Source organism: Grampus griseus, assembly GCF_964374135.1.
Source record: "Grampus griseus genome assembly, chromosome: 3".
NCBI lineage: Eukaryota > Metazoa > Chordata > Mammalia > Artiodactyla > Delphinidae > Grampus > Grampus griseus.
Genome location: NC_139019.1, coordinates 104,065,124 through 104,082,655, shown reverse-complemented (window position 1 = coordinate 104,082,655; position 17,532 = coordinate 104,065,124). Strand labels below are relative to the sequence as shown.

The window sequence follows — 17,532 nt, the reverse complement described above, 5'->3', positions numbered from 1 at the left end:
GTTTATAGTTTCATTTTTTCGTTGATGTAAATGTATGTGAGCCTGGTAGGATGCTGGGAATTGTGGAGCCATGCAAGGATGAGTCAGAGATGGTCCTTGCCTTAATGGGGAAAAATATAACATTTTCAAATGGAAGCATCATTCAGGTATCTCCAGCACTTAACTACAGTTTCTGATAGGTGCTTGATACATGCCGATTTCAACATGGTTTGTTGAAATCATTTGTGTCATAAGGATGGAACAGATAAAGCTCAAGCATGAATGCAGAGATGGAAGGAAGGGTTTTACAGGTAGAGAGAACAGCAAGGGCAAAGACACTGAGAGGAAAACACAGGCTTTGTATAGAAACATACAATGACTGTCTGGTTGCAGTGTGGAAGGCCACAAGGCAAGTCCACTTGGAATCACTGAGACACCTTATTAATTCAATTGATTTGAGAGTGTGTGTATATTTTTAACTCATGCCTAAATCATGCTGACTGAGATGGTGCTATTTCCCTTATATAGAGTAAGCCCAGTTATTGTGGAATTAGATGGAAGATGGGATGGTGGAGGGGTGGGGTTGGGGTGGAAAGAATATTGCAGGAAGAGGTGGGATGAATTGGGAGATTGGGATTGACATATATACACTAATATATATAAAATGGATAGCTAATAAGAACCTGCTGTTAAAAAAAAAAAAAGTAACCCCCCCCCCAAAAAAGTTGCAGGAAGATAGAAGAAATGGAGAATAAAGGAAATTGATCAAAACTGTCTTTGTTCTTCAAAAGCAAGAATATGCCCAGGCAGGATATTTAAAGGGAAATGCCACAATTTAATATTTTTCATTCTTTAGAAAACTCTAATTTATAATTTAACAAAGTGGCGAAAACAAAAAATCCTCTCTTCTCCACCAAAAACCCTCCTCCTTTGGCTACTCCAGGAAACAGCAGTCACCATCACTTTGGGAACTGGTTAGAAATACCGACTCTCAACTTACCTCAACATAATAAAGGCAATATATGACAAACCCACAGCCAACATCGTTCTCAATGGTGAAAAACTGAAACCATTTCCACTAAGATCAGGAAGAAGAAAAAGTTGCCCACTCTCACCACTATTATTCAACATACTTCTGGAAGTTTTAGCCATAGCAATCAGAGAAGAAAAAGAAATGAATCCAAATCAGAAAAGAAGTAAAGCTGTCACTGTTTGCAGATGACATGATACTATACATAGAGAATCCTAAAGCTGCTACCAGAAAACTACTAGAGCTAATCAATGAATTTGGTAAAGTAGCAGGATACAAAATTAATGCACAGAAATCTCTTGCATTCCTATACACTAATGATGAAAAATCTGAAAGAGAAATTAAGGAAACTCTCCCATTTACCATTGCAACAAAAAGAATAAAATACCTGGGAATAAACCTACCAAAGGAGACAAAAGACCTGTATGCAGAAAACTATAAGACACTGACGGAAGAAATTAAAGATGATACAAACAGATGTTCTTGGATTGGAAGAATCAACATTGTGAAAATGACTAAAGTACCCAAAGCAATCTACAGATTCAATGCAATCCCTATCAAACTACCAATGGCATTTTTCACAGAGCTAGAACAAAAAAATTTCACAATTTGTTTGGAAACACAAAGACCCCAAATAGCCAAAGCAATTTTTTTTGTTTTTTGCGGTACGCGGGCCTCTCACTGTTGTAGCCTCTCCCGTTGCGGAGCACAAGCTCCGGACGCGCGCAGGCTCAGCAGCCATGGCTCACGGGCCTAGCCGCTCCGCGGCATGTGGGATCCTCTTGGACCAGGGCACAAACCCATGTCCCCTGCATCAGCAGGCAGACTCTCAACCACTGCGCCACCAGGGAAGCCCAGCTAAAGCAATCTTGAGGAAGAAAAATGGAGCTGGAGGAATCAGGCTCCCAGACTTCAGACTATACTACAAAGCTACAGTAATCGAGACAGTATGGTACTGGTACGCAAACAGAAATGTAGATCAATGGAACAGGATAGAAAGCCCAGAGATAAACCCACACACATATGGTCACCTTATTTTTTATAAAGGAGGCAAGAATATACAGTGGAGAAAAGACATCCTCTTCAATAAGTGGTGCTAGGAAAACTGGAAAGCTACATGTAAAAGAATGAAATTAGGGGCTACCCTGGTGGTGCAGTGGTTGAGAATCTGCCTGCCAATGCAGGGGACACGGGTTCGAGCCCTGGTCTGGGAAGATCCCACATGCCACGGAGCAACTAGGTCCATGAGCCACAACTACTGAGCCTGCGCATCTGGAGCCTGTGCTCCACAACAAGAGAGGCCGCGATAGTGAGAGGCCCACGCACCGTGATGAAGAGTGGCCCCCACTTGCTGCAACTAGAGAAAGCCCTTGCACAGAAACAAAGACCCAACACAGCCAAAAATAAATAATAAAAATAAAAGGAATTCCCTTAAAAAAAAAAAAGAATGAAATTAGAACACTTCCTAACACCATACACAAAAATAAACTCCAAATGGATTAAAGACCTAAATGTAAGGCCCGACACTATAAAACTCTTAGAGGAAAACATAGGCAGAACACTCTATGACATAAATCACAGCAGGGAGGGGGCTTCCCTGGTGGCGCAGTGGTTGAGAGCACTACGGTGGTTGAGATTCACAGCAGAATCCTTCCTGACCCACCTCCTAGAGAAATTGAAATAAAAATAAACAAATGGGACCTAATGAAACTTAAAAGCTTTTTTTTTTTTTTTTTGGAGAAAATAATTTTTATTATCATTTTTTTCTTTTACAAATACACCGAAGAGTCATGCAATGCTGTCAGCATTGGACGCAATCCTGGGCCACAAGTCTGCACATTCCTTTGCAACTGGTCCTGTGATGGCAGAACCTTTCATCTCGCCTTTATTGTTTACTATGACCCCTGCGTTATCTTCAAAATAAAGAAACACACCATCTATTCTCTGGTATGACTTTCGTTGTCGAATTACCACTGCTGGATGTACCTTCTTTCTGAGCTCTGGTTTGCCTGTCTTGACTGTGGCCATCACCATGTTACCCACACCAACAGCAGGAAGTCTATTCAGTCGTCCCTTGATCCCCTTCACAGAGATGATATACAGATTTTTGGCTCCTGTGTTGTCAGCACAGTTGATCATGGCTCCAACTGGAAGACCCAAGGAAATCCGGAATTTCGCACCAGAGGACCCACCACGTCCTCACTTCGACATCTTGAACGCCGGAAAGGGACAAAAAGGAAGTAGGTATAAAGGACACTGAGATCTCAACTCCAACGCCCCGCCCAATCTGGTCACGTCGAAACTTAAAAGCTTTTGCACAGCAAAGGAAACCATGAACAAGACGAAAAGACAACCCTCAGAATGGGAGAAAATATTTGCAAATGAAGCAACTGACAAAGGATTAACCTCCAAAATATATAAGCAGCTCATGCAGCTCAATATCAAAAAATAAACAACCCAATCCAAACATGGGCAGAAGACCTAAATAGACATTTCTCTAAAGAAGATATACAGATTGCCAACAAACACATGAAAGGATGCTCAGCATCACTAATCATTAGAGCAATGCAAGTCAAAACTACAATGAGTTATCACCTCACACCAGTCAGAATGGCCATCATCAAAAATTTACAAACAATAAATGCTGGAGAGGGTATGGAAAAAAGAGAACCCTCTTGCACTGTTGGTGCGAATGTAAATTGATACAGCCACTATGGAGAACAGTATGGAGGTTCCTTCAAAAACTAAAAATAGAACTATCATACGACTCAGCAATCCCACTACTGGGCATATACCCTGAGAAAACCATAATTCAAAAAGAGTCATGTACCACAATGTTCATTGTAGCTCTATTTACAATAGCCAGGACATGGAAACAACCTAAATGCCCATGGACAGGTGAATGGATAAAGAAGATGTGGGGCTTCCCTGGTGGCGCAGTGGTTGAGAGTCCGCCTGCCGATGTAGGAGACACGGGTTCGTGCCCTGGTCCGGGAAGATCTCACATGCCGCGGAGCAGCTGGGCCCGTAAGCCATGGCCACTGAGCCTGCGCGTCTGGAGCCTGTGCTCTGCAACCGGAGAGGCCACAACAGTGGGAAGCCCGCATACCACAAAAAAAAAGATGTGGCACATATATACAATGGAATATTACTCATCCATAAAAAGAAATGAAATCGAGTTATTTGTAGTGAGGTGGATGGAGCTAGAGTCTGTCATACAGAGTGAAGTAAGTCAGAAAGAGAAAAACAAATACCGTATGCTAACACATATATATGGAATCTAAAAAAAAAAAAGGTTCTGAAGAACCTAGGGGCAGGACAGGAATAAAGACACAGACTAGAGAATGGACTTGAGGACATGGGAAGGGGGAAGGGTATGCTGGGACGAAGTGAGAGAGTGGCATGGACATGTATACACTACCAAATGTAAAACAGATAGCTAGTGGGATGCAGCCGCATAGCACAGGGAGATCAGCTCGGTGCATGGGGATATATGTATATGTATAGCTGATTCAGTTTGTTATAAAGCAGAAACTAACACACTATTGTAAAGCAATTATACTCCAATAAAGATTAAAAAAATACAGCAGGAAAAAAAAAAGAAATACCGACTCCCAGACCCCATTCTGGACCCACCAGATCAAAATGTTCATTTAACACGATGGCCAGGTGATTACTCGCACATTTCGGTCTGACAAGGCCTGCTCTAACCTACTGTATTGTAGAGCCAATATTTTGCTGAAAAAAAATTCTAGCTGCTGCCGCTGTTCCCAGTCTCTTTCACCAGATGGCAGTAGCCCGTTCACTTCCTCCCAGCCCCACTGTTTCAGGCCGGTGTTAAGCTACAGGTTACAGCTTCGGGCTCTGGCGGAAGATCCAAATAGGCAGGGAGACGCCGAGGGAGGGGGCGGACCCTGTGGGCGGGACCGGACCTGCCCAATGGGTTCCTCCGGGTGGGGGGCGGGGCCCTATTTCAGCTGCTCCTCCGAACGCAGGCGCAGTGCGCCTCCCTGGTTCAGTATGTGGCGAGTTCGCCGTCTGCTCTGCGTGTACGTTCCAAGGAAGAGCAAGCTCACGGGACCTTTGAACAGGCCTGCCGCCTTCATGTCCACTCTGCTCATCAATCAGCCCCAGTATGCTTGGCTGAAGGAGCTGGGGCTCCGCGAGGACAACGAGGGCGTGTATAATGGAAGCTGGGGAGGCCGGGGAGAGGTATGCGGGTGTCCCGGGCAATCTCTGCGGCCTCACTTCGCCCCGGGAGGCCGGACACGCACTGCCCAGCTCGAGTCCCCACGGACGCTGTCGGCGGTTGTACTGGGTGGGAAGTTTTGAAGTCCACAGTAAAAGTTTCCTCACGTAGAATGTCTTAAAAATACCGTTAGATTTTAGGTCCCGTGTGTTATGGAGAATCGAGTTCATTTTGGAGCTGGTTGGGGTTGAAGTTCCCCCGCATACTTGAAACCGTGCCGGCAGAGTTCGGCACTCTAGTGAGAACTGCCACACGCTTAGCGGTGGAAATTATCGGAATTTTGTGCTTGACTGTGGCTCCTCACATGTGAGGTGCGCCACAGGTACTGTTTTACAGTATAGTTTTGTCTTGTCTTTTCTGAAATCCTTTGGAATGCAAGCTCGGACTTGCTGAAATCCTATCATGTTTTCATTGGGCTCTGAGCTTCCTTGAGGGCTGGGTTTTCAGCGTTTCTCTATTTCCAGAGCCTGACACCGTGCTTGACACCCAGTTAATGTTCAATAAAATGTTTTATAGAGTAGTATGGAAAGGTTAGGTTGTTATCACCTAGATTTTTTTGAGAGCTGCATACAAAAGAAGGAAAGAAAATGTTATGTAACATTCTGATAGTTTGTTGAATGAACCTGCTTTGTTAGAGGAAACACATCTTTTAGTTATCTGTGACTAGGAGATGCAGGCGGTTTTATTTGTTCCCCAAATCCCCCCTCCCCCATTGGTGGTTTCAGCTGTTTTTCCTGTGGTATCCAATCATTAGATTCATGGATAAATACCCTCTCCTGAAAGCCTTTTTTAAAGCTACACCTGGGTTCTTTCTTTATAATTGACCTCTCCAGTTTGTGTGGACACAGGCCTTTCCCATGGTTGTCTAGCTTTGGCCATTTCACCCCTTACCAGAGGGTGGGCAGAGTAAGGGAGAGAGGGAATAAGTTAAACTTGTAACTTTGCTCTGTTGTTAATGGAAATAGAGGCAAAATAATGGATTACATTTAGGCTTTTGTTTAAATACCTAGTATTTAGAATGGTGAAGGTGGGTTTTGCAGAAAACGTTGTTCTGAATGTTCAGGTCAGAAATGAAAGCTCTGTAGAGTCGCTTATTTGTAACAAGTTAGTGTAAAGATTCTGAATTTGAATATTGTGTCTTAGCCTCTTTTTTCCCCTTTTTTTCTTCCCCCATTTGATCTGCTCCCCCAGTTTGGGATTACATTTTCTATTTATGGTGGTCGTCTTTTTGTTTTAAGGTTATCACCACCTATTGTCCTGCTAACAATGAGCCGATAGCGAGAGTCCGACAGGTAAGTGGGTTTGTTTTTTTTTTAAATGCAGAATGCCCACTGGGAGTTTGTGCCAGTGATGACGAGCAATACAACTTTACAAAGTCAAAGAATAATGTTTCTTTTTAATGTAACATTTAAGAATATCTGAGGGAGACTGTCGATGGGGGTGTGTGTGCCCCAGAAAAGGTGAACCCTAGAGAGGACTCGGGAGGGGGTCCATTGAAGGCCATGCTTCTGGATCACCTGGGTACTTTTGTTAGAATGAATGTTTTGACCTCTTGAATCTGGGTTGGAGCCTGAGGTTCTGAATTTCTAATACACGTCAGGTATTGCTCACAGATGAGGCTCCTGGACCTCGCTTTGAGAAGCAAGGTTTTAAAAAGCACAGATTCTGACTTACTGAATTCCAGCAAGTTTTTGGAAGTGTAGGCTGTGAAAATCATTTTAAACCACAAATCTTAGGGTCAACCAGAGATTTTACAATTCTTTTCCAAAAATCTGTGTTCTTAGAAGATCATCACTGCCCTTTCCTTTACCCTTTGTCTCCCTCCAAATCTTTATTTAGGCCAGCATGGCTGACTATGAAGAAACTGTAAAGAAAGCAAGAGAAGCATGGAGAATCTGGGCGGATGTAAGTATGGAGGCCATGGCACGATTACCTACTGTAATGACGGTGAGATAAGAGACATCTGATGAGCAGGCCAGTGCCCCCTTGCTGAAACAGGAGCTCCTGGGGGCTGCAACTATCTCCTCTGCCTTCAGTAATTTGGTGATTTTAAAGGGAATAGAACTCTACTAATGTAGCATAAATTTGATCTATGAACACTTTACTCTCCAACTGAAGTTACTTGAATTTATAATTAAGCAAAGAGAAAGGAATATCTATCCTAAAAATACCTGTATGCTCCTTCTCCCTGCCAGTTTTTTCGGGAGTGAGGGTATCTTAGCAATAGGTCGACATTCCTGGCTCAAATGGCAGTGGCCCCTCTTACCGGGCCTAGGCTCCAGTTCCTCAACAGTCTGATGAGGCTTTGAGGCCGGTTCTGCCTTCTTTGTCTGTCTCCACCAGGAGTTCTGTGAGCTGGTGTAGGGATTTTGACTGGAGCTGGGCCGGGCCACAGTGAGCTATCACTAGATAAGGGCCTAGGTCTGGAGGAGGGGAGAGTAAAGAACTGGCCTAGTCTGGATCTCTCAGGCCTCCCTCACCTCCCCCACCCTGAATATCCCTTTTGGTCTTCAGCTGAAGGCCCGAAGCAGCAGGAATATCCGGTCGGTTAACCCAGCTCAGCCCCTGGGTATTTTACTTCACCTTAGTGTGCTTTGTCTTGTAAAAAGGGGAGACCAGGTGTGCTTACCTCTTCAGTTATTGTGAGGGTTAAATGAATTAATCATTTAAAGTGCTTGCAGATAGGGGCAAACCTCCGTACCAGTGAGCTTGATTTCTAGAACCATGTGCTGCTGGGTTTGTGACTGCTGAGCCTCAGTGGTTTTTTGTTTTTCTCCTGAATCTGTGATTGCTGTGGGGAGTTGGGGAAGGGCAGACTCTCCAGGAGAGCCCTGGGTTGGATGCAGGGTTATTGTCAGCCAAGAGACCACCTCTGTGCAAAGTAGGAAGAACATCTCTTTAATTCTGGCTAAGTTATGCTCAGAGTTCCATTATATACAATCAAAAATATCCTTCAACAAAGAAAATACCACTTCCAGAAGTAAGCAGTGTGCTGAGTAAAGTTCGCCTTAGCAGGTTAGAGAATTGTGACCAAAGCTGTGTCAAATTATTTTAAGTCAGCCGGTTCCACCTCTGCGGGCCTCACATCTGCAGATACGGAGTGCTGACTGTTCTCAGCCACTCTATGTAAGGGATTTGAGCATCCGCAAGTTTTGGAATCCGTGGGGGTCCTGGAACCAATCTCCTGTGGATACTGAAGGACAATTGTACTTTTTTTTTTTTAATAGACTTTATATTTTAGAGCAGTTTTAGGGTGAAACTATAGGGGAGGAAAATTTTTTATTCTCTGCTAGGTTCTTTGGCTGTTCTAATAATTAAATCAGCATACAGCAGATTGACAGGAGAAAAACAAATTTTAATTTTGTGTGAGGGGGAGACACAAAGATATGAGACCCAAAGGCAGTTAGGCAGTTGAGGCTTATATACCATCCTGATCTAAGGAAAGGGGTGGGGGCCCTGGGGCTTCAAAGAAGAGGAGGACAAATCTCAGGAACGTGAGAAGAGCAAGTGTTTGGTAACAAATGTTTTCCCTCATGCAGATAAGTCAGATATAAAAAGTTACCTCTGGCGATGGCTCCTGGTATAGGTCCACTTTCTAAGTTCTTGTAGGCGGTTAAGGAGGTGTTGGAAATCTTTTCCGAGTCTACTGTGCTTTGACTGCCTTTAGCTCAAAATAATGCCAAAGAACATGCCAGACGGGCCCATTGTGGGGTGGCTTGAACCCCTTCAACGGAAGGATGATCAGTAAGTGTAGAGTTCCTTACTCTCCATCACTTCTGCAAGTTTCCTGTATTAATACCCTGCATTAGTGTGGTACATGTTAATTGGTGAGCCAATATGGACACATTAGTATTAACAAGTCCATAATTCACATTAGGATTCACTCTTTGCATGTACTATTTTGAATGCTAGTGAAACTTTTGACCAGAAACTTCCATTATATGTGTGTCTTTACCCACAGTAAATACAATCTTGTTTGAAAAAAGATTTGTGTGAATTCAGGGTCTTTTCTTTCCCTGAACTGGCTTTTAGGTTAGTCTTGGCTTTGCCCGAGGGGGTGGCAGCTGGCATTGTGATTCTTTCTTTAAAATCGTGCTGTACTTTGTTGTTGTTGCTACTTTTTGAATTCAGGTTCTTACTTGGTGCCTGCCCTTTACTCAACTGGGCCAGCCTCTGCACCTAACATTCTTACTATTTCTGCTTTTACTTGTTAGACCTCTCAGTAGAGTCGGGGTGCGAAGTGGGAACAGGTGGCTTTCCTGGGTGATGGTAAAATCAGTTGGGAATCCCACTTGTTAGAATTTGAGTTAAGCAATTGAGCCCAAAGTTTAGGGAAGAAGCAGAGCCTTTCCTAACTGTGCCTCTGGACTCCTGCCAGCAGGGCTGCTCGTTCTCAAACAAGAACAGACCAAAGCTTGATCCCCTCCTGGTATATACACTTTTCCTCTTGGATGCTCACTCATGTGGGGCTACTTCTGCTTGGTCCTGACCTTTCTGGATGACCTTGCCTGTGAGGACAAACCACGGTTTCGTTTAGTTCATTTGTGTTAAACCTGGAATTTTTCAAAGGGAACTTTGTCTCCTTTTTCCTTAAAAAAAAAAAAGGTATGAAAATATGAAAAAGTAGTTATAAAAACATTTCTTTCTCTTAACTAAAACTAACTACAGGGAACCTGGTTGGGACTTCTCACTCTTGCTTTCTTTCATGAGCTGTTTAGTCTGAATGCCACCTGTTTCTGCCTCTCTCCATCCGCTGTGTGTGTCATCATTTTCTCCATTTCTGGTGAGGAGGTGCCAGAGATGACAGGAACTGTGAATGGGGCTCCTCTAGCTGAATAAAAGGATACCAGATACTTGGTAACTCTTTAACATGGGTGGCTATCTTTGTAGTACTTCCCCAGGGGCTCAGCTGGTACTTCCTCAGTGGTCATAGTTGTCTCCTATGGCTGCCTTTGATGCTCATTCTAAATCTTACTTCACGGTGAGGTGTGTAGGGACAAGGGCTCTCGTCTGCCATCTCAGGAGGGTCTGAGGTTATTGATGCCCCGTCACGCTGGGACTGATCAAGCCCACACGGGGAATATGGCTGTATTCCTGGTTTCCCGCTCTCACCTCACATCCCTCACCTCACACCTAACCCTGCCTTTCTTCTCATCTCTTGCTTGTCCTACTAATCATCTTGGAAGCTGGAGGAAAAAGAAAAAAAAAGCCAGGTTTGAGTGGTCTGGGATGGAATGTAGTTTAAAGCGTGGGTGGTGGTTCTAATATGTAGCCAGGGTTGAGACTTGATCAATTACCAAGCCTTAAACACTTTGAATTCTATTTCTCTCTATTGCTATTTTTGTGGTCCAGACAGCCACCATCTCTTGTCTGGCCTCATTTCCTGCCTGAGTCTTTTCTCCCTCCAATCCATTTTCTATACCACATTTAGAGTGGTATTTTAAAAAGCACTGTGATTTTTCTCCCCACCATATAAAACCCTCTAGTGATTTCCCCACTGCTCTTTGGATCCTTTACATAGTCCTTGGCAGTGTGGCCCCTACATTCCTCTCCTACCTCTTTGAAGTCTTTATAGTTTTCCAGAATCACCGTGTTCTCTTGTCTTTTAGCCTTTGCGTATGTTATGCTCCCTGTCCCCCATACTTTCTCTACCTCTTCAGCTGGTGAACACCAGTCATGCTTTAGGTCTTAGGTCTCAACTCTAAACTTATTCTTTTTTTTTTTTTTTGCGGTACACGGGCCTCTCACTGTTGTGGCCTCTCCTGTTGCGGAGCACAGGCTCCAGACGCGCAGGCTCAGTGGCCACGGCTCACGGGCCCAGCCACTCCGCGGCATGTGGGATCTTCCCAGACCGGGGCACGAACCCGCATCCCCTGCATCGGTAGGCAGACTCTCAACCACTGCGCCACCAGGGAAGCCCTCTAAACTTCTTTAAAAAGCCTCCTTCCTCCCCACCTCCTTGCCCGCAAGTAATGCTAGGCTAACACTCATAGGTGGTCCAGTTGTGCAGTCTAGCTCCATCACGGTGCTTACCACATGAAATTGTAATCTCCTGTTTTGTTTCTACCACTCTCACTCGACCATTGGCTCTAGGGGGCATGAATCGTAGCTGACTTATTTCCCTAGTATCCCGGGGGTTAGCACAATATCTGGCACATAGAACGTGTGCAGTAAGTGGTGGTCGAAAGACTGATAGAATAGATGTGCTTAGAATAGCTATGTGTACTGAGTTGGCCATTCTGAGTTGAAATTAACCAATTTGCTAAGTTTATAAATGTGTGGGCTAAATTCGATCAAAACATTATTAAACCCATTCCATGCCTTAGAAAATACAAAGGATCTGTGCTGCTTCATTTAATGTTATAATTTTTGTTTACTGTTTCTGAAAGTGTGCAGGTATCGTAAAAATGGCAAATATCCGCATACAAAATGTGGAGAATGAAAGTCTCTTATGATTCCATTTCCCAGAAATTACAACTGTTAATATCTTTTATATTCCTTCAAACTTAATGCATATGGTAAGTAAACTTTTGCTTATCTTGCTATTTTTATGGCTTTTAAAAGTTTGTCCTTATAAATCTATTCTTCTTAGAGAGTGTCAAGCATTCCATTTTATGGCTATTCCATAATAAACCAATCATATACCGATGGACATTTAGCTGGTTTCTGTTTTCTCTACTGGAAACAGCACTGCAGTAAATGCTGTTGTACCTCTACTTCTGCACACTTATGTATATACTCAATTTCCAGAAGTAGAACTGCCTATTCAAAGCAGGGGACATTTTAAATGTTAATAGAATACCAAGCTACCCTTGAGAAAAGCTATACTAAGACATTTGGAGTACATCTGGGAAGGAGAGAGAGTGAAGAAGAGCCCTGAGCTCACGGTCAAGCTCTGGGAGGCCTCTCTGTGAGGAGGGCATGGGGGGACTGGCAGCAGCCTGGGGGGATGGGAATGGTCCTGTTAGTTGCCTTTCAAGGGAGAGGTGGAATAAATCAGGAAGAGCTGGAAGGGAGAGAAGGGGTGACATCGTAGGTGGCGAAAGTATGTCTCCATTCATGCATCACATCTCAAACTTAATATGGCCCAACCTGTACTCCACCTCCAAAAGAAAATCCTGATGCTTCTTCTGAGTTATCTTCATCCCTGTAATTCTACTTCCATCTACCTAGCTATTCAAGCCAGAGACCTGGGAGTCATCCTTAGTGCTTTCATTTCCCATACCTGTTCCATTAGTGCGTTCTGTCCATTCTACTTCCAAAATAGATTCTGAATCCACTTTTTGTCTCCCTTGCTTCTATCTTAAGGCTCAGTCACCAGTATTTTTTGCCTAGGCTAGTAGAACATGTTCTTAGTTGGTCTCCCTGCTTCTACTCTTTTCCCCTCCAACTTATTCTACACCCATCAAGGCACTGATCTTAGAAAAGTTCAAGCGAATCATCTTATTCTGCCTCTTAAAAACCATTAAAGACTTCCCATTGCACCTGGAGTAAAATTCAGACTCCTTAAAGCTCCTTCTAGCTGTAGGCGTAGTGTCCTCCTCAGTCAGCCCCTCATATATGATAGGCTTTTATTTTCCATGGATCTCTTACACGTTTTTCTTTTCCTTGGGAAGAATATTCCTATGGTTGACTTTTCCCAACCTTAGGTTTCAGCTTAAGTCTCACCTTGGAGATTTGGGTTGACAGCCTTTTAGGTAAAGCAATGTACCCGTTTATCCTCCAAGCCTGCTGTTTTCTCTGTCTTAGAAACCTCTTTATTTCCTTGGTCTTTATAGCCCTTGTGGCACTTCGTAATTATTTGTTGCCTCCCCCCGCCTGTTATTAGTACCATGACTGCTGCTAGATAAGAATTATTAGCTCCATGAGTGCCTCACTTATTTTAGCCCCGGTGCCTAGTACTGCTGTTGTCACATAGTATGTAGGTGCTTAGAAGTATTTGGTGAGTGAGTGGTACTATTTGAATGGATTATGGAATACCAGCTTTGTAAGTAAGCTGAATTTAGGGTCTGGGCATGCAGTCAGTTTGACCCATATGAAAATACCTCTGGGAATCATAAAGGGTTACAGGTATGTAAGGCATTCTGAGCTTTCTGGAGCCATCCCCAAAAGTTGTGTTCAATCTGAATTTCTCTATGTACTTAGCACAGTCCTTGCCTCACCAAGAACGTATCATCTGGATTTTTTTTTGGTCTGTGGTATGGGTTTTGGGGCCTGCCATGTCACAGTCTTGATGGGATCAAAACAGTTGTCTTTGATGTGCTTGTACTTTGTTCTCTTATTGCACATTTATCTAATACTTACTGTGTTATAGACACAAGCTTACACTTTGAATCAGACACTAAAATTCCACTGTTTTCTTAGATTCCTGCTCCAAAGCGAGGAGAAGTAGTGAGACAGATTGGTGATGCCTTGCGGGAGAAGATCCAAGTACTAGGAAGCTTGGTAAAGTATTCTTGTAGTAAATATACAATCCTTCGAGTGAGGAATAAGGCTATGTTGTCCTCCTGTGTATAAGATTGTGATTTTTAAGAAGAGTAATTTATATATTTCAAAAATCTTTTCTTTAGAGGGAAGATTAACAAGATGGACAGGAAAAAGTGAAGACAATTCTTGGGTTTTAAAATTCTTCAGAAAAATAAGAACACACTTGATGAAGTTTATGAGCATCACAAAACAAACAAAATATGTTTTGATTTCCCCACCATAAATTTAATCTTTAAAGTATGAATTCTCTTGGAAAAATACGGCTTGGTCTTTTGTATTTTTAGGTGTCTTTGGAGATGGGGAAGATCTTAGTGGAAGGTGTGGGAGAAGTTCAAGAGTACGTGGATATTTGTGATTATGCTGTTGGCTTATCTCGGATGATTGGGGGACCCATCCTGCCTTCTGAAAGTAAGCAATGAAGTCAGTTCAGCTAAGAGATTTTTAATTTTATTTTATTTATTTTTAAGAGTTTCATACTCTAATACAGAGAGCTCCAAAAATTTCTCTGGCTGTGAACAGTTTGCAAAAAAGGAATTTCAGGTAATACATAGATATGATAATAACTTTAATCTCTTTACTAAGAAAGGCAAATTAAAACAGATGAAGACATCAGATTAAAATGCTTAAACTTTAAAAAAAATTTTTTTAAATTGGCAAGTCCATGGGTGAGACAGACACTCTTTTATGGGGACTTTTGGCAATGTGGGTCACCAGTCTGTCTGGGGAACAATTTGGAAAAATATCTCTCCAAAGAGCCTTAAATACTTAATACCAGTTTCCAGAATCTAATTGAAGTAAATAATCTGAAATGTGACTGAGGTTCATGTGTGAAGATGTTCATTGTCCTATTCATAGGAAACATTAGAAATGGCCTACATGTCAAATCATATGACAAAAGTTGAGTAAATAATTTTGGTAGTCTATTAGCAAGCATTAAAAAAATCATGAAGTTTGCTTTCCCCAACCCCAAATTTTATAGGAAAGTTGTATTTACTTATTTTTGAATTATTTTTATTTTTTTGAAGAGGTAATATATTCATATCACAAAATTAAAAAGGAATAAAAGGGTAAAGGATGAAAAGTTTTTGTCCTCCCCATGGGATACTCCATAGTATTTCCATGGAAGTATCGAATGTTTCTGGTTTCTTGTGTATCTTTTTAGAGCTTTTATTCACGTGCAGGCAAATACATGTCTTTTAGGAACATAAACGTTAGCAAACTGTATGTTCTCTACTTTTTTACTACTTAATGTGTCTTAGAAATTGTTTCATATTATTCCAATAAGGTACTTCCTTCATCTTTTTTTTATGGTTGTTTGTTGTAAGGATGGCCAGTTCCTAAAAGATGGATATTTAGGGTATTTTCAGTCTTTGGTTGTTCAACTGTGCTGCGGGGACCAACCTTGTACTTAATGATGAGAACAAGGAAAAGTACCAGGGTGGAAGTCTGCCAAAGTAGTAATGGCAGAATTATTGATGGTTGTTATTGTCTTCTTTATATTTTTCTATATTTTCCAAAGTTTCCACAATGGGAATTGTGTTACATTTATAATCAGGAAAAGAAATTTTTTGAAAAATCGTATTTTCCTGGGCTTCCCTGGTGGTGCAGTGGTTGAGAGTCCGCCTGCCGATGCAGGGGACACGGGATCATGCCCCAGTCCGGGAAGATCCCACATGCTGCGGAGTGACTGGGCCCGTGAGCCACGGCCGCTGAGCCTGTGTGTCCGGAGCCTGTGCTCTGCAATGGGAGAGGCCACAACGGTGAGAGGCCTGCGTACCAGAAAAAAAAAAAAAAATCGTATTTTCCTATATTTTCTTAGAATATCGGGCAAATTCCCTGCTTGTAGGAAGTTAGGGGATTCTTTTCAAATGTACAGTTACTGTCTTTAATTAGATACATAATAGCGATTGCCTTTAGCCATTAGTAACTGTGTTAACTTCAGCACTGCTGGAGGGCACAGTATGAGGGGGAGAGATGGGTAGAGAGGGAACCTTGGGTAGGGACTTTTCATGGAGTTTGGACTTTACCCTGAGGGCAGCTGCAGTACTGATCCAGACACCAAAGTGTGGCAAGCTACGGAGGGATGTTATAAGAGCTCCCCTGGCCTACTTGAGGGGAGGATAAAGACGGGAGGGGCAGAGAAGAGGAGGCAGGCCCTGCAGGAAGAGGCCCTGTGAGGCTGTACCAGCACATCATCTCCAGGGAGATTAGGGTTCCTAGACTAAGGAAGGGCCTGGGAATGAGGTGCAGCAAGTGGTGGGTTCCCTGTTTTTGCTAGCAGCGTGAGCGTGGCCAGAAAGGTGGATGGCTGGGAGCGTGACCTTCCTAGTGCTTTTAACCAGGTTTTGTGAACCTTCACACTCCTTGCTCTGCTTCTTCACTGCTCCAGCTGCCTTTGATTAAAATAAGGCCCTTGTGGGATTATGGTGTCTTTAAAGTTTGTCTATAAAATGCAAATGGTTCAATTTGTATTTTCAGTTTTCCTGTATGTATGTAAAGCTTTATTTGTGCACTTCATTCGTTCAGCATTTTTATAATTATTATAACTTTTTTCCCTGTACATGAGCCACTTTGTTTTGAATTTAGAGAGGTTAGCTGAGGGCTTCATCGGAACATCAAGAACACGGCCCTGAGAGTCATGACTCCTGTGTTGTGGTCATGCCCTGCCCTTGGCAATCACATCACCTAGGACACGTCTCATCTACTCTCTGAAGTTTCCTTGTCTCCCAGATGGGACTGAAACTGCCCTGATCTACACCGAGTTCCTATGAGCAGAGGCGTAATGGATATCCTCATGGTTTATAAGATAATGTGGTAGTAATAACAGCTTTTGTTGTATGCTCATTAATGTACCAGCATCCCACAGCTGTGTAAAGTGATCCGCTGCACGGCATCTGGAGTCGCCACCTGGTGTGGTGCACCTTTGTTCTGAAAATGAAAGATTGCAGACTTTGTTCTTATTACCTTGACAGGCATGAAATTAACATGCTTAAGCATGTTGCATGCTTTCCCTTTCCTCAGGACCTGGCCATGCGCTCATTGAACAGTGGAATCCTGTAGGCCTGGTTGGAATCATAACTGCGTTCAACTTCCCTGTGGCGGTGTATGGCTGGAACAACGCCATCGCCATGATCTGTGGGAATGCCTGCCTTTGGTAAGAACGGCTCATTTTCTTATCCAGTAGTTAGATAGTAAAATTAGCTATTTTCAAGTACTACTGAAAGTATCGCAAATGTATTGAAATGTTTTCTACTACTCTTTCAAGTAACATAGCTAAGTCACACCTGGTAGTTGTGAAATGCTGATTTTTAATTATTACAAATTTTACCATTGGTAAAATTTATTTTTTTTTGACCTCCTTTTTTTTGACACAGCCTTGTCCCCTGTTCCTTCCAGTTATTTCCACCCCAAGCAGGTGTACTGTAATTCAATTCTGACACACACTATCTGTACTCAGTGTCAGGCTCCACCTGTTTAAGGGCTCAGTCTTCCACAATACTGCCCCTACTTAAGATGCAAGCTGCAGATGTTCCCAGTCCCCGGGACATCTGTAGTTCTGACCAGCCATCTACAAAGCTGGAGGTTCCTGTGAACCATTGGTTTCAGTAATTCATTAGAATGGCCTACAAAACTCAAGAGAGCGCAATATTTAATGATTGCAGTTTTATTTTAAAGGATACATATAGGGCATGGTCTAGAAGGGTCCTAGGCTCAGAGCTTCCCTGCTCTCTCCCTGTGAGGGGAGGACACGTCACCTTCCCAACCAGGAGGCTCCACTGAGCTTTGG

The 17,532-nt window shown here is 42.9% G+C and overlaps 2 protein-coding genes across 3 annotated transcripts in view; one reads left to right on the top strand and one right to left on the bottom strand.

Annotated features, from left to right (window-relative positions):
- Nucleotides 1-2,728: 2,728 nt before the first annotated feature.
- Nucleotides 2,729-4,634, bottom strand: LOC309819856 (large ribosomal subunit protein uL14-like; the record flags this gene model as incomplete). Its single annotated transcript, XM_082650315.1, has 2 exons — nucleotides 2,729-3,207; nucleotides 4,622-4,634. The coding sequence occupies 2 exons, from the start codon at nucleotides 4,632-4,634 to the stop codon at nucleotides 2,798-2,800; spliced, it is 423 nt and encodes a 140-aa protein (XP_082506441.1). The 3' UTR covers nucleotides 2,729-2,797.
- A 384-nt stretch (nucleotides 4,635-5,018) lies between these two features.
- Nucleotides 5,019-17,532, top strand: part of ALDH7A1 (aldehyde dehydrogenase 7 family member A1) — a 38,603-nt gene continuing 26,089 nt past the window's right edge. For both annotated transcript variants that reach the window (XR_014296446.1, XM_082649840.1), the window contains exons 1-6: nucleotides 5,019-5,221; nucleotides 6,497-6,550; nucleotides 7,098-7,163; nucleotides 13,623-13,703; nucleotides 14,030-14,153; nucleotides 16,767-16,899. Coding sequence is in view for 1 of the 2 variants with exons in the window: in XM_082649840.1 (XP_082505966.1) it covers nucleotides 5,030-5,221; nucleotides 6,497-6,550; nucleotides 7,098-7,163; nucleotides 13,623-13,703; nucleotides 14,030-14,153; nucleotides 16,767-16,899 (650 nt within the window). In the remaining variant the exon portion in view is untranslated. The remainder of the gene's footprint in view (nucleotides 5,222-6,496; nucleotides 6,551-7,097; nucleotides 7,164-13,622; nucleotides 13,704-14,029; nucleotides 14,154-16,766; nucleotides 16,900-17,532) is intronic.